Source organism: Pelecanus crispus, chromosome 8, assembly GCF_030463565.1.
Source record: "Pelecanus crispus isolate bPelCri1 chromosome 8, bPelCri1.pri, whole genome shotgun sequence".
In the NCBI taxonomy this organism is placed as follows: domain Eukaryota; kingdom Metazoa; phylum Chordata; class Aves; order Pelecaniformes; family Pelecanidae; genus Pelecanus; species Pelecanus crispus.
In genome coordinates this window covers 43,911,237-43,927,428 of record NC_134650.1, presented here as the reverse complement: position 1 = coordinate 43,927,428, position 16,192 = coordinate 43,911,237, and the positions used below count along the sequence as shown (strand labels likewise).

Genomic DNA, 16,192 nt, shown 5'->3' with positions numbered 1-16,192 from the left:
CCATTAGGGAGATATCTGGTTGCCCAAAGCTTTCTTTTTCACTTAGAGCATACCTACCCATGTATCCACTACCAGAGATGACAATCTGCTGAGCTGAAATGGAGTGAGCAGGCACATAAAATAGCGACCATCAAATAGATCCATCCCTTTTTATGCTACTAGACTTGTTACCAAGATACTTTAGCCAGGCTTGTTCACTAATCCATAACTTCTCCTGTTGCCCACCTGCTATACAGTGAGTTTCCTTTTCCTAGCTAACTCTCATAAGCCCATTTCAATATAAAGTCTACCTACCTGGCAAACAAAAGCCATCTGACAAAGGGAAGAGCTGACTTTGCTAGCAGAGATTTCAGTCCCACATATTGGGCACTGCAGTGATCCCATTGCGCTACCTGTGTCTTTGGTAAAAGAAGCTAGGAAATGTGGATGAAAAAAATTTATCAGACTGGTAACTTCACTCCTGAGGCAGCTTCCCCCGTCTTTCAAAAGAGAATCCCATCCAACAGCGCTTCTTCTGTACTTTGGATTCATGATCACAATAAGGAGGAGATGTAACAGTTAGGTGGGAATTGGATAGCACTAAAGAGGAACCCCTTGAAGGGCTGTGATAAATGAGAAAGATATAGCAAAAGAAGGTATACTTAGAAGTCCTGTTGCTTTTGCGAACTCTGTAGCAAATCACTAGAGTATTACAGCTGAAAACCCAAGTTTCAGATCGCATTTTTAATTTCCCTTCCCCAAAATTGGTACGTAGGGGGCTCTTCAATAGACTGAAGTCCTACGTGACATATAAGGCTTGTGGCTTCTGAGAGTATTTTGGATCCCTTTTAATATTATAGTGATACTATCACTGGGAATATTTCCAAAGAAGCAATTATAAATCTTCTTAGAATTCTACAGTTCTTAAAATGACACAGATTTTAAAGTCAAAGAGAAACACAGTGATCATCCAGGTCCAAACTACTACATAACAAATGCCAAATATTTTTCCTCAGTAATTCCTTGTTCCAGTTCAATGACATGAGCTGTGTGCCAAGGATAAAAAGATGTGTTTTCTTCTTGAAATAGCCTACTCAGGGACTTAATTTCAGAAAGGGATGTAAAAGTATTAGATCAGAGTCCTTGTGTCATGAAAAGCCTAAACACGGAGCAAAGCTACCGTCACAGAGTAGTGAAACCCCCAGCAACTGCTAAAATATTAACACTTTCTTCCCACTCATTGAAAGATGACACACACCTACCTCAGCCAGGAGGGGCTTTCCATGGTGCAGGGCTTCAGGTAATGGCCCACAATAACTCAACAGTAGTGTGTGTGGTAATTTCATCATGTGGCATATTTTAACAATGAACCTATAGGACATTAGGTTGCTGATGTAACTATACCCACAGAGGAAGTAACAAACAGAGCCCACAGTGGATGATATTTGTTATTATTTATTCTTACACAGCATGCACGAACACATGCAAGCCAAAAACTACCATTTCCCCACTCTGCAGATCAGAAAATAGAAACCGAGGGCCTGGTAGAAGAATCTGCCTGGGAGAGAGCCAATAATACACAAATGGGATAATCCGTGCTGAAATACAGAGCTGACCAGTTAGTTTTCAACATAGTAGCTTTTTATCAGAAAAGGCAGTTTTACCAAGAATAAAACATTTCAAGGGCATGTATTTCTGTTTAAACCTGATTTCAGTGATGCCAAGAGAAATTAATGATGTTTTGACTTGCATAATATTGAGTTACATAATGCCCAAGTATTTAATACTTAAAATCAAAATACAGTGCTTCAGTAATGAGAAAATACAGCATTTAGACAATTCTAAAGGATTTTTATTTGATTTTTTTGGCATTTAGGTTCCATAGTAATTTTTACTGGGAAAAATTCAGAACACAGTTTTCTTGAAGTGTTTTTGTTTCCCTCAGAATATCAGTTCCACTCCCCAGCCAGTGCTAATCCAATCCATCTAATTGAAATTTTGTTTCACTCTGTCTCAGAAATCCCAACCCAGATGCTCTAAACTTGACTGTCTCCTAGGGGTGTCATCTCTAACCGTAACCCTGAGAAGAAACATGCATTACCTCTGTTAATTCAATAAGCAGGGTAAGGTTCCTCAGCTTATAGCATCATGGCCAGCAAAATAAACTGTGGTTATAAGCCTCACAGATACTTTCCAAATGTGCACACTTGTACCTGAATTGCTTTTCACATTGATTACACATTTCTCAGGCATATTTACTTCCAATTTTCAAAAGCAGCCACCTCATTCCTCTGAAGACATTGGGACATTTATAATCAACTTAGTAAATATACTTTACGTACTCGCAACACCCTAATCTGAGATATTTTATTAATGTTTTTGTTGTATGTGGTTAGGTGGGTTTGGGTTAGTTTTGGTTTTGTTTTTTTTAAAAAAAAGACTTGTTTGTAAGTGAGGCGTGCTGATAAATCCTCCCATCATTTAAACATGTTTATAGGACTATAGCTTGTTCCCCAAAATTAACTAGGGTTTTCAATGCCAACTACCTTGGTTTCTACTCAATGCGGTTACACAGGTAAAAAAGCTAGATGCAGATCAGCCTGCTTTTAACAGACCATGCTAGCAGGCACAGGTATAGTTTAATCCTACAGGGCTGTATCTGCCCCAGGAGAGAGCTGTTCTGCTGATAGAGCTAAACTGGCACAACTTTTGTTCTATCGGCAAAGCATTAAATGAAAGCAGAATTAGGCCAAGAATGAACACTTCTGAAAAAGTCCACTTACCGCTTTTAAGGTGGGAGCCCAGACAATAGCACTCAAAGTTAATACAAGGCCACAATAGAAAGTGGCGGCACGCGTCACCCAGCCTTCATTGTGGTACACAGGGAAGTGTATAATCAAATGAAAAGCGGCACAATGCGTGTGCAATCACACACGTCTTACAAAGGCAGAAGAACTACTCCATCCCTCCTGCTACTGCAGCTGTGGAAATTGTAGGCTCACCTCCTTCCTACAAGACTTCACCTGAACTCTTAATAAAAATACACAGGACATCAGGAGCGATACACGCGAGTATCATCTTTGACACCATTTCACTAATTTGATACAAACGATGACACCTGGGTGCGACATCTGAAAATCAGCATGATTTCCCTCAACCCTTCATTGTCATGCAGCATATAATGCACCTTACTCTGATATTCCTGGCAGGAGACAACAATATTAGCTATGAAATCTGTAGGCTTCTGCCAAATTCACAAATACTGGCAGCAAAACCTATGGAGGGGCAGACAGGGCTGGCAAAATGAGGAGTAATTTAATGCAAATGTTCTGTAGTGCTCCCCAGGCTCCATGATTAGGCATGTCAAAAAATTTAAGTGCTCCTTCTGGTTAATATTATGGAGAACTGATTATTACTCACTGTATATAAGGTTTTCTAAAATCATTGTATTTTTCATAAGTAAGTCTCATTATTTTGTTCACAAAAGTGTATTTTGCATTGTGCTCAATAATTTCCCCCCCAAAGTGAAAGCTAATTGTTAAGTTCTGATTTTAACCATGATTTCCTTTTACTTAACTTATTTTTACTCCCTGGTGTAGTAGATAATGGTATACGTTTTTAAAAAAATAGAGGCAGGGGGAGATAAATACATTTGCTAATGCAGGTAGCCTCAACTTACGTTGAGGGCTAGATTGTTTCAAACACATACCATCTAATTTTCTCAGAGAAATGTTTAAAAAGCCCATTTAGAGATTGCTTTTGAAGGTCAAAGTACCCATGTATACAAGGTGAGCGGAAGTTATATTTATATATTTGTCCATACTTCCAAATGCCGAAGACTATGTTTGTACAGGTCACTTTGATTCATTGAGCTGGATACACCTTAGTCACATTTACATAACAGTAAATCCTGATTAATTACTGAAAATTTCTGCATTAACAGCTGTGCTCTCATGCACAGCTGAATAGTTCATTAGAGAATTTAACCTAACTGCAATATGTCTAAAGAAGAATAAAATATATTGAAAGAGAACTGTAATGAGATAAGCATAGTCAGCAGTCACCTGTTAAAACAAATGAAGCAGACTTTTACTTGCAATTTTTTTTTTCCTGCAAGGAGGGGCTGAAGGGACAGTTTGTTTCTTGAGTCAATATAGAAAAAACTGCTAGTGAAAATTCCTCATCTCTTTGATTTATTGGATTGGATATATTATTTTGGATAGCATCCAAGAGCTAATTCTCCACAAAAATAGTAATCGGCTATCTTCAAAACCAAAGATTTTCATGGAAATACAGCCTGAACTTCTTCAGAACGGTCTTTGGTTTGGTGTAATTTTGATATTCAAGCTATGTTCAACGTTTGGTAGAAGCTATGTTCCCAAAATACAGATCAGTCTCACACAGTGGTAAAGTGATGCAACTGTACAGATAAACCACTGTGGTAAAACTCTGAAGACATCTGATATGAAATGGTGTGGATATTTCCTGTAAAGTACCACTGTTTTCTAGTACTTAATCTTTGTATGTGCTGAATCTCAGTACTGAACTAATGTCAAGCATCATTTTGATATTCCATTATCATCAGTTGTCCACAAATTCATATCCAAGAATGTGATTCACCTATTGTTAGTCTTCTGATCCACGGAAAGAGAGATGTTTCTTTAATATGACTATTCAGACCTATTTTAGGACTGTACATCAGGTAAAGATTAACTACACTACAAAAAAAACCCCAACTAATCTTCTTCTTTGACTATTAAAAAAACTAGGAGAACTAGGTCAGATACAGACATACACAGTCAAAGTCTAAAATAAGAGGAGATGTACGTAATGGAGCACCCAAAGAAGGATCATACGTGAAAATCTGGTTATCTTTCTTTCTATGTACACAAATACACTTAATCTGATCCAGCTGCTCCTGTAGTTGATAAAAAGCCACCTTCTTTTATTGTAGGGAAATCCGATTCCTCAGTTCCTATTGCAGCTGCAAAACTATCTTCAACTGCTTTTAAAAGGTATCTATTTTTATCCTTCCTTATTTACTGAAAACAGTCATAATGAAACTCAACTGTTTCTTAAATGCTTTATTTCTAACAACATAGTTGAGATAAAGTCACTGCTGGAAAGCTGATGGAATGGAAGTGTTCATTAATCACTAGTGCATAAGTGCATAGGAGAGGCAAGCCTGTATTTTGGTTGAGAAAGAGGTAATTTACAGTTGCCCACATTCCTCAGAATCGATCCAAATTCTGTAAGAGATGCATAGCAAATCAGTCTATAATCAAGTGTTCTCTAATAAGATTAAAACTTTTTTTTTTAAGTCAATCCACAGCCAATGGGAGGTTTGCTTATTACCCAAAGTCTAGAACTGAATGTGAAATTAAGGATACGTTATTTGCCACAGAGACAGTCTCTGTTATTGGAATTCAAAGTACAATTAATTATGCGCTTAGTCTGAGTGATTTATCCTACCCCTGTCTCCACTGGCGTCGCAAATGCCTGCTGTGGACATCAGGTGTATTACTCTGCTTTACGTATTAACCCAATTCTAGAGCTGTGCATTAAACACCGTTTTCAGGATTTACTGAAATTCTCCAAAATGTCATCATTCCTAAGATTTCCAGCCAAAGCAACTAATGTCTACAAATATACCCAAACTCAAAACTGTTACTATACACCACGGAAAAGTACGGAACCAGAGGGTAAACACAATCATGTTGCTACAGAGTTCTGCACTTTTGTTTTCAGATGTTATTTTCACCAGTTTTTTTTTTTCAACCCGCAAAAGTCACACATACAGGTTTGGCAAAATATACAAGTGCTTCCTCAACGCATTTGCTGATCAAGGTGTGGTGTAAGAATACACTTGAATACTTTGGCCAACAGCTTCAGCCAAAGCGTGACTAATGGAGGGACTGGCTACCTATCTATCCTAAATAAAACCACAGCATTTCTAGAATCTTGACTATCTTATTTCTATGTTGTTTCCTTATAAGAGTTACAGAAGTAGCTCATTTTGTAACTAAAACACAAAGCCATTTACTGCAAGAGCCTGCTTAAATATTTTTCCTGCGCTGTTTTTAATCAAACTGAAAGCTTGTCCATCATTTGTGGAAATCTTAGAATTTGCTAAATTGCTGGTTATTAAGCAGCAGTAAGCAACATGAAAAAGGTTCATATGTGCAGCATCTTCTGTAGCTGGAAGTTCTTCCTTGCATCAGAACCCCAGGAAGAAGTTCTGTTTCAATGAGCACGCTCGCTGCTGACGTGTGCAGAGCTGGCCGATCCCCAGAGCTGGCTGCATTCTGCTGTCCTCTTAGCGATGTGCCAGTGGCTCTTGCCTATGCCCCCAGAAGCTTTAAAAAGATAAGGAACCCCAAGCATCAATGAAAAGAGGCAGGGGAAAGTTTTCTTTATTCTCCATGCAGCACTTTGCTTCAGCCGGTGACAGAGAAGGCTCATTCCACACAGGTGGGGAATATGCAGTGGTTATGTATTTGCACAAATGAATCTTGGTGAATTACATATATCTACTTTTGCAGAATCTCCTGAGATCACATGAATCACACAGCTAGATTAGGGGGGGAGGGCGGGATGGACCCCACAAACTCGAACGCTCAGAGATTGTGTTTCTTGCACATACAACCCGGCTGCCTAAGTTCAGGCTTGCCTAACTAGGAGGTACTACAGCAGTTCACAGCAAGGACCACTACGCCTCACGACAATCCTGGTGGGTGCCAGGCTTGAGTAACACAAGTGCTAGCATTTCTAACACAGAGAAGTGTAGTTTCCCAGCTGGAATGGCTCTGCAGAAGTCATTGATTTTATGGCTTCAAACCTTCACTTAATCTGACTTTATATCTCTCTCTTCTATGCCAACAATAAGCTGTAGTTTCTTATGTTTGGACACTCATCTCTTCTCATTCATCTGGTCAATAAAAAGGGAAAGATAAGAAAGGGTAACATGAAATTTTGACAAACGTGGCAGTTAGAGGTACTAAGCTGCAATGTAGAAGATACAACTGAAAAGATTAAATAAAGATTAATACAAATAATAAATGAAAATAAATAAAACCTAGCCTTTTTCTATGACACCAGCTCTGGAGCAGAGAAACGCCAAAAGGAAAAAAAAAAAAATTAAAAATGAACCCATTAGACCCAGAACACCTACACTTCATTGACCGGATTTACAAACATGCATCGTTCTGACTTATGACTCAAAAGAACATAAAACTTTCTTGCTTAGTGGTAAAGATGTTCAGAAGATTGTTCTACATTTCATTTTTGCTTCATCAACTTCTCAGCCCTCAGGGGACTTAACCTGAATTGCATGAGTGTGGAAAATGAGTTAGCCACCCTGCAACGTCTACGCTGCATATTCTTCTAAGCATTTTTGACTGGTGTCTGGATAAGCCCGTTCAAGAGAATAATATTCAGGTAAAACAGCATAAACATCTCTAAGATTAACAACCCCCTGCAAAACTGTCAGTGTGTCTAAACAGACCTACTCTCCTGTACATAAGAAACTCCGACTGGGTCAATTTTCATATCTGGGCCATAGAAAGTAATAAGGTTGCTTTGCATCTGTTGCACTAGTTCAGGCAGTTAGGAAAAAAAGTCAGATCTTCACAGGAACTGATCAAAAGAGAACATTGATTTCTGAACCAAACCAGGCAGTCAAAACACACGGTCTTTGCTCAGCTGCCAAAACCATAACATCCAGATTTGTGTCCAAATAGAACCCATCATAATGTAATCATTAATCAGTCTGATTTAGACTAATGTTTGCAACAACTGATTACTGCTGCACATAACCATTTATCCTTTAAAATCGGAAAATGTTTCCCCTACTATTCAAGACAATACAACTAATTCTGCCAGTATGCTGGGGCTGGGCAGAAATGCCAGTGACTCATCTCAAAAGGATGGAGTCTTGCCTAAAATAAATAGTGCATACTTTCAGTATATTGAAAGGCTGACAGCCTCTCATGATAGGCATCTGTACCCAGTTACACTGGGACCTGTGACTTTAAACATCATTGCTCCCAAATCATGTGCTGCAAGTAATCGGAGCAACAAAACTCCGTATATCAGATCAAATTTCCATATGTCGAAGTTCGAGATAAAAGAGAAACAACTTCACGTCACACAATAGCAGGAACTATAGAAATAACTGTCATGCATGTAAAACAGAATTAGAATTGCACTCGGTGAACGTTATTTGAAAGGAGAATTGATCAGACTTAGTAAAAGATTGATTCAAGACAGATTTTTGTTTATTCCTTCATGATGTACACAAACGACCCGTTGCTGTTCAGGTTCAGACCTCACTGGGAGGTTTCCACGTAGGGATGTCCCATTTAACATAAAAAAAAAAAAAAAAAGAAGAAAAAATAAAAAATAATAATTAAAAAAAGCCCTGACAAATCCAAAGTGACCATCAGAACTGGGAGGAGAAGGGGAAGAAAGCAGCAGAGCAGATGGGGAGCACAGGAGTATTTTTGTTGTGAGGGTGCCTACTCGGACGCAGGCAGAGTTGGGGCGGGCATAGGCAAGAGCTCGGCCCTCGCAGCAGGGCGCCAGCAGTAAGACAGCGGCGAGCGACGTGCTCTCAGTCCCCGTGAGCAGCTCTGAGCGTTTGTCCCATTCCCGTCACACCAGCAGGCAGCGGAGCCGTCGGCAGCAGAGGCCAGTCTCCCTCACAGTTTGTTCCTACTGGGTTGAGAAGGGGCCGAAGCGTGACAGGGTGCTGAAGGGGCAGAAGGCAAAACACAGGTCCAAAGGCCTGCAAGAAGCTCAATCCCATGGGTAACAGGACAATATTTATATGCTGTGTCCAGTTTTGGGCCCCTCACTACAAGAAAGACATTGAGGTGCTGGAGCGTGCTCAGAGACGGGCAACAAGGCTGGTGAAGGGTCTGGAGAACAAGTCTTATGAGGAGCGGCTGAGGGAACTGGGGGTGTTTAGCCTGGAGAAGAGGAGGCTGAGGGGAGACCTTATCGCTCTCTACAGCTGCCTGAAAGGAGGTTGTAGTGAGGTGGGTGTTGGTCTCTTCTCCCAAGTAGCTAGCGATAGGATGAGAGGAAATGGGCTCAAGCTGCACCAGGGGAGGTTTAGGCTGGAAATTAGGAAAAATTTCTTTACGGAAAGGGTGGTCAAGAATTGGAACAGGCTGCCCAGAGAGGTGGTGGAGTCAACATCCCTGGAAGTGTTCAAAAAACAGGTAGATGTGGCACTTCAGGATATGGTTTAGTCTAGTCTGCCCTTGATTGGTTTAGATGGGCTTGGTAGTGTAGGTTAATGGTTGGACTGGATGATCTTAAAGGTCTTTTCCAACCTAGACGATTCTATGATTCTGTGCAGCTGCCCATTAGCTACAACCTTTTTCCTGTCACAAGCATCCTGCCTAAAAGAAGAGGTGTAAATAGATAACAGGCAAAGGAAAGACGTTGGAAGAAACAGAATTAATTAGTGCTTGGGAAGAAGAGGTTCAGCCCATCTAATCTTTCTGCTTCTCCAGAGCATAAGGAACAGGGGATATTTGTCTTGCACTGCTGATTGCTAAGCAGTTCATTAAAAAAACAGTTTCAAGTAATTCTGTAACTGGGCATAGTTCCACCTAACTGAAAACTGAACATTTCACTGTTTGCATCATTGAAGGACTGAGCCAAACTACTTTCATAGGAACAAATTCTTTTATCTACCGTAATGTGCAGCCTGGCATGTAAGTGGCACACAGAAGTGATGTCAGAAGACATCATAACAAAGTGCCTACACAGCACTGCTCAGCATCTGCAGAGTCCCTATTTGTCTCTAGAATTAGATGTGCTTTTCTCCAGACTTGTCTAACCACTTGATTTGTGTTTTGGCACTCAGAAACAGTAAATGAAAACCCTTCCCTGCTGAATTTAAATAATGCTGAAGTTGCAATAGGAGACAATGAAGCCAACATTCAACATTAATAGTGGAATCCATTCCTCATTACTGCAGGCTGGTTTCAAAGGAGAAGAGAATATTTTCATCAAAACTTTCTCATTATTTGTCTAAGTGCTCCATCTTCCATAGGGATCCGGAGTTACTTATGCTTTTGCATAAAATATCCAGTTATTTATACTTTTGCATTCACTCTAACTCAAATCTAAAAGACAGACATGTGAGAGGGTTTCTGCCACAGGGAGCTTGTAGCACAGCTCTATCTTTTCGGGAACAGAAGAAAGTTTCATTTGTTTGGGGTTTTTTTTTTGGGGTGGGGGTGGGGGTTGTTCATTTTTATTAGGAAAAAAACATACTGAGGATCATGTGGTGGTTCCTTTCAAAGAAATTCTAAGAGGATCTTTTGACATATTAACAGTGGACCCCAGCTCCAAAATACCTGTACCCATACCACAGCAATAAAATCAGTAGAGATCCTTATCATCGGTCTCTGAAAAGACCCTGTGAGAAAACTCCCAATACAGCTGGCTATAAGCAATTAACTTAAAAAACCCTCTAAGGAGGTGTTCTCATTGCTCAGCATCACATTTAGCATGATGGGGTCTCAGGGAAAGATTAAGACACAAGCACAGTGTAATTAAATAATTATTTTAAAAGCTCAAAAGCCTTCATTCTTCTTCAGAAAAAGATCACCTTCTACCAAAACAAATCCCCACTACAAAAAGGGAAGCAAAACACTGTCAGAGGTGTCACATAGCACAGAGCTAATGAGAAAACAAATGAAAATGGAATTTTCTTGTAGATCAACAGGTAGAATTGAGAAGCACAAAAATGTCTTTGCTCAGTAAATTCCCACTGAGCGGGCAGCACAGCAAACTGAAGACCTGCCTGTGAGACACATGCATGAAACTGGGATTTGATGGAAGTTAATTTATTGGCTGGTCCCATGTTGCTACATTGCTTTCCCAAATTCCTGATGCCAAATACTTTAACAAAAAGCTAAAGATCCATTAATTTTTTTTGAGTTGCTACCTTCCCATTCAATTGATTACCTAGTTACAAGCAGGAATGCTATATGGTTGAGAGAAGGCGGGTCTGTGAATTAAAGACAATATCATTTTCAAACCAAGGTATGCACCACACCTTTCTGGTTTGAAATGCAAGACCTAGATGACTCTCCCCCAAATAAAATGATATCATGCATTTCCATGCTACAAAGGCACATAACCTCAGTAATTGAACCTGCGTATCTAGTCTTGTGTTTGCGCTTTGACCAGCAAGACCATTCTTGCACAGTATGCGTATGGTTTGCATGACAAAATCCAGCCTTTTTCCTACTTACCTGGCTGGTTCATGAAAAAAGTGCAAGTGATAAGGTTTTTTTCTGTCTCTCATTTTAGAGACTTCTTTTGGAAACTAGTATTATCCTGTTGCTAGGAAAAATAAAATGAAAGCCTTTCCTTAGATTCTGAATTAACACTAACTGGATCACTCTACAGCTGTAAGTATTGATTTGATAAGACTGAAGACACAGATTTACTGGTAAGGAAACTGAATCAGTTTCTATAAGGAAAAAGTAAACTCCTAACTAATAGGGTGGGGTGGGCGCATGCAATGTGTGTAAGTGTGTGAGTTCTCTAGACATTACCTTTGATGAAAAATTACATATTAGCAGCTGTACTGCAAAAGTGATGAAAGAAATCAAAGCAATACAAACATACGTAAATACAAGAGGACCCTGATATTTAGTATGAAATATACACATACTGCATTTCAATAATTATCAGTAGTAAAAATGAGATTCAGCTATCTAAAAGTCTAATTACATTCTTAATCAAATGAGGAGATATTAAAAAAGGTTACTGGAATACCTTTGAAGCTAGATCAGGAATAAGAAATAGCATAAGCCCTTTGGTATCACTCTGGTTAAACACCAAAAAAATTAATATACTTGCAGTTAGTCAAGAAAGAACCTTCCTTTAAGACCACACTAACATCAAGCAAAAATACAGCCTGTACTTCTCTTTACACAGGCCATCACGAAGGGTTAATTTCTGCCCCCAAACTTTTCCCAAGCAACTAAAATGTGGGTGCAAAGGTGAAATTAGATGCAGAATTTGTTCCTGCAGTGCAGTCATTTGCTCAATTACCAACTCGGCAGCGATGCCTCTGTGCCACCAACAGACATCAGCGCTCCTGTTTTAAGCGGAACAAACACCCAAGGGGACGTGCTCCTTGCCCTCGGGAGTTTCAAGTCCTGAGAGACAAAAGAGTCAAGGGACAGAAGAGTGGCAGGATCACAACTAAGAGCTGTTCCCCCTCCACACATCTCCTCTGCAAATCTACAAAAGTTCGGAAAGCTTAAGTAATTGTATATTAAGAAAAAGTAAAACAAAGAACTGCAATTTGAATAAGCTCATAATAAAAGCAGGACACAGCTATATAGCACCTGCAACTTCTTAATGGATCCATATTGGTCATTAAGTCTGTCGGTGTTCAAACACCTGTGACAACTCAGACATTGCTTAGGTTATTTTCAGAGCTAGTGCAGTCTGAAGAGCATTTTAAATCATTCTTTCATATCACATTCCCTACCTCAATGGCACAGGTAAAAAGAAACCATCTGTCTGTGTCTTTGTTTGCATAACCTCATTTGCATACCGTTAATACAATTAACATTATATAGGAATTTATACCAAAATATTTCTGATTCTTCTAGCTAGCAACACTCCAATTTGTAGACTGCAAGGTAATTTCAAGCATAAGTGAACCCAAGGTCATTTCAGAAGCCAACTAAATCAGGAAAAAACAAAAACAAAACACAACACAAACCCCAATGTTTGTTGCGAAATGACAGGTCACCTGAATCCTAACAAGATTATATCAAAAGCCGGTTACATTTTTGTCTGAATACAAGAATCAAATCATTCAAGTGAACATTATAACACTAATGAAAAAGAGATACTACTGAGAATGAAACAGGTTCTTTTTAATCATGTTTCTACTTCTGGTAACACCACACATTAAGAGGCAATTAAAATAGCTATAATGTTGTTGGGATTTTTGTTTGTTTTTGCAATGACACACTTTACTTCAGAGGCAAATCCAATAAGCCACCCGAAATTATCTTTGAAATTGTGTTCGTAACAGTTACTTAAAAATACAGAAGTGTAATAGTTTCGCTAACATCATTTATTTTTTGACATCTAGAGGGAACCTTTATTTCCTGCACTCGCACAAGAAGATTGATGTTAGCCTCTGATTAACTCAGAGCATCAGGTTCTCACCCATGTTTGTTAAATGCGCTGCTTCAGACACTAGGAAGCAACTCCCCACAAAGCTACGCTGCTCCCTTCCCTATGACAGGTATGTTGATTTAGCAACAAGTATGAGGCCAATTTATCGCCTGGGCCATATATACCTACAGGACGTAGTAGGAATGCACTGTGATATGTCCTGCAGCCCTGGTCTCCCCAGCGTCCTTATGTCTCCCGGAGTGCAAAACAGCTCCCATCCAACTCACGTGCCCAAATATCCTTAGAAGGAATCCCAAACACAGAGGGAAGCACGGAGCAGGATGAAGCCAGGCACCCTCTGGGAGCACAGCTGACTGTACGAGCCGCAGCAGAGGCTCAACCACAGCGCGTTCACTTCGTTGCACGTTTCAGACATTTCTTTGGTACTTGCAGACTTTTATCTGCAGTAAACAGGCAGTCACCTCCTTCAGGTATTAAATGGGTCACTCACAGGTTAGCTTTCAAATATCAGTGCATTTAGTCCGACAAGACTGAAATCAAGCCTCGCCACTCAAGGCAAGGTTTGATTTCTTCACGTCTCTCTTTACAGCCCTTCCCCTCCGCCACCATGATGCTAAAAAGCAAACAAAAGAACCCCTCCCAGAAATGACCAGCACGCTAGAACTATTGCCTACTATAATTAGTGAATTTAATTCCTTTCTATTTTCCATCTCTGCATTCTTTACCTTACAGTTACACTGAAAGCTGCTTTCAGAAAGATCATCTCATTCCATGTGAGCACTATGGGTTTAGCCCGTTCAATAACACGTACAGCCCATGACAGGTACCAGGCATCAACCTAGAAAACAGCTTCTGCTGCACAACGGCTTACTCTCAAGAACAGGGAAAACATCTCACCAGAACAGAGCTGAGACTCACAGCTGATGCTGCAGTCAGTGATTCTATGATGAGAGTTTAAATCAACCTCAAACCTTTCTCCACTATTAGTTATTAATAAAAATGTACTTTTTTCCTAATTCCTTTCACAGACCAAATATTCCTTTCAGGTTTCCTACAACTATACTCACTCTGGGGAGCGTTTCAGGATTTTGATGATCAACCATCACCATTTTTAACAAAAATATTAGCCAGAGATGAGCAAGAGGAAAACAGCTAACTTTTTGCCATTCTAATAACTTGCCCAGGGACACTCACCCAGGCAAGTCACAGAAATATCAGCCACTACACAGAACTGGAGACATGGCAGAGCATGGACAAGTTCACAGCTACACAGGAACCATTAACATTTAATGCAGAAGGGTGACAAAATGGCATGCGTGAAGCGGTGTTAGTATTAGCCGATGACAAATACATTGCCAGAGATGTGATAATTTTGCAAGCCATTGTGCTACAAGTGGCCTTTTTAAAATCACTACTCTACTGAGAGAATTGCTCAGCTCAGTGAAATTGCCAAAAAGTTCCAGTCCAAGAAATAAAGTCATATTACTTTTTTAGATCACGTTAAATTGCTGTAAAGTGAATAACCTACTAAGGGAGAAAGAACAGTATGCTGGTCTTAGAGGAACCTGCTGTCAGTTGAAACACCACCTGCGTTACAGTGATAAACCTTTAAGAAGAGAGAAGATCTCTACTTGCTGTTTAACCTGACAAATTATTTGAGAAGGTCTGTAGTGGACATCCCAATACTCTATGAGTCAGACTGGTTGCTTTATCAGTAACACTACATCCCTCTCATATCGGCTGTTTCCAATCATGGAAGGGGTAGAGCCAGGTGACCTCTTTTACTGGGATCCAGGCCACTGCCTGCACTACCATCATTTCAGTAAGCCTCGAAGAGATTAACTGGGCGGATGAAATAAGCATGGGCAGGTTCTGCAGCCTTCAGAGACAGCAGAGTTACTGGAGGAGCTTACAAATCAGGGCATGGCATCACTGCAGGAGAGTCAGGAGTAAGAGCTGCACAGTCCCAGCCCCAAACTCCTGAGCTGGAATCAGTTTTGGGCCATTACAAATTATCATTTGGAGTCTATTAAAGAACCTTTTATAATCACATTTACCACTGATATATGTTTTTAGCCTTCATAGTTAGCCCAACTATTAAAAATGGCATGCATTAAGGAATCATATTTTAGGCAAAACAAGGTTAAATCTGGTGCCAAAAAGGAAGAGAAAGAGCAATTTCCCTTTTATGAACAGTAGATAACATTTAGAGGCAATCAATTTAACTCTACTGAGCCCTCAAAAAAATCTTGCTCGAGAGACTGTGGTTGGGATAGGAAGTGTCCTTCTGCACTTCAGGCTGATGGGTTCAAATCAGCCTTCTGATGAATAAACTAATCTCTTCAGAGATCAGATTTTTTTATTGATGTTCATTCCACTGTTTCCCGCTGTTTGGGCTTAAAGGTAATCAGAGTTCATCTTTCTGACTTTCTCATGAGGCCTTTGTCCCCAAAAGCTATTTGTTGTCCTGTGTTTGTTTACACTGATGACCCTGGCTTTGTCCAAAGTACTTTAAAATGTCAGAACAATACATAAAGGGGCTTTTGGGCAACTGAGAGTTGAATGCTTGGAAAAGAAGGATGATGTGTGCAGCTGAAGTGCTAGAGAAAGAGAAATCTGAAAGGAAGGAGAGTTGATGGCCAGTGTCTCTATAGTAACTTACATAGCCTAAGGCCAAGATATCCCATCTTCCCATCCCTCAGTCTCCCACACAGAATTTTTTTCTTCATTCGTTTATTTTAAACATAAATCTACTACTCAAGTCAGTCAGGACTATTTGGATTATAAATGCTTTGAAGTAGCAACTCTGTGTTAGACTGTGTCCTGGCACAGAAGAAGAATTAAGACTGACATCTGAGGTAGAGCTGAAGGAGAATTTCTCTAAATGCGAATGAATTATAATAACTGCAAGAAGAAATAAGTCTTTAGTCAGCTTCATTTCCTTTTCCTGAATGTTAGGATGACCTATATATAAATGTGTCCAGCAAAGTGGGTACTGTATCCTTGAGGGACATTTTGCCTC

The 16,192-nt window shown here is 39.8% G+C and overlaps 1 protein-coding gene across 1 annotated transcript in view; it reads right to left on the bottom strand.

Annotated features, from left to right (window-relative positions):
• CDH13 (cadherin 13) overlaps positions 1-16,192 on the bottom strand; it is a 498,153-nt gene that overhangs the window by 424,954 nt on the left and 57,007 nt on the right. The window contains 1 exon segment of the mRNA XM_075715390.1: positions 13,232-13,261. Coding sequence (XP_075571505.1) covers positions 13,232-13,261 — 30 coding nt within the window.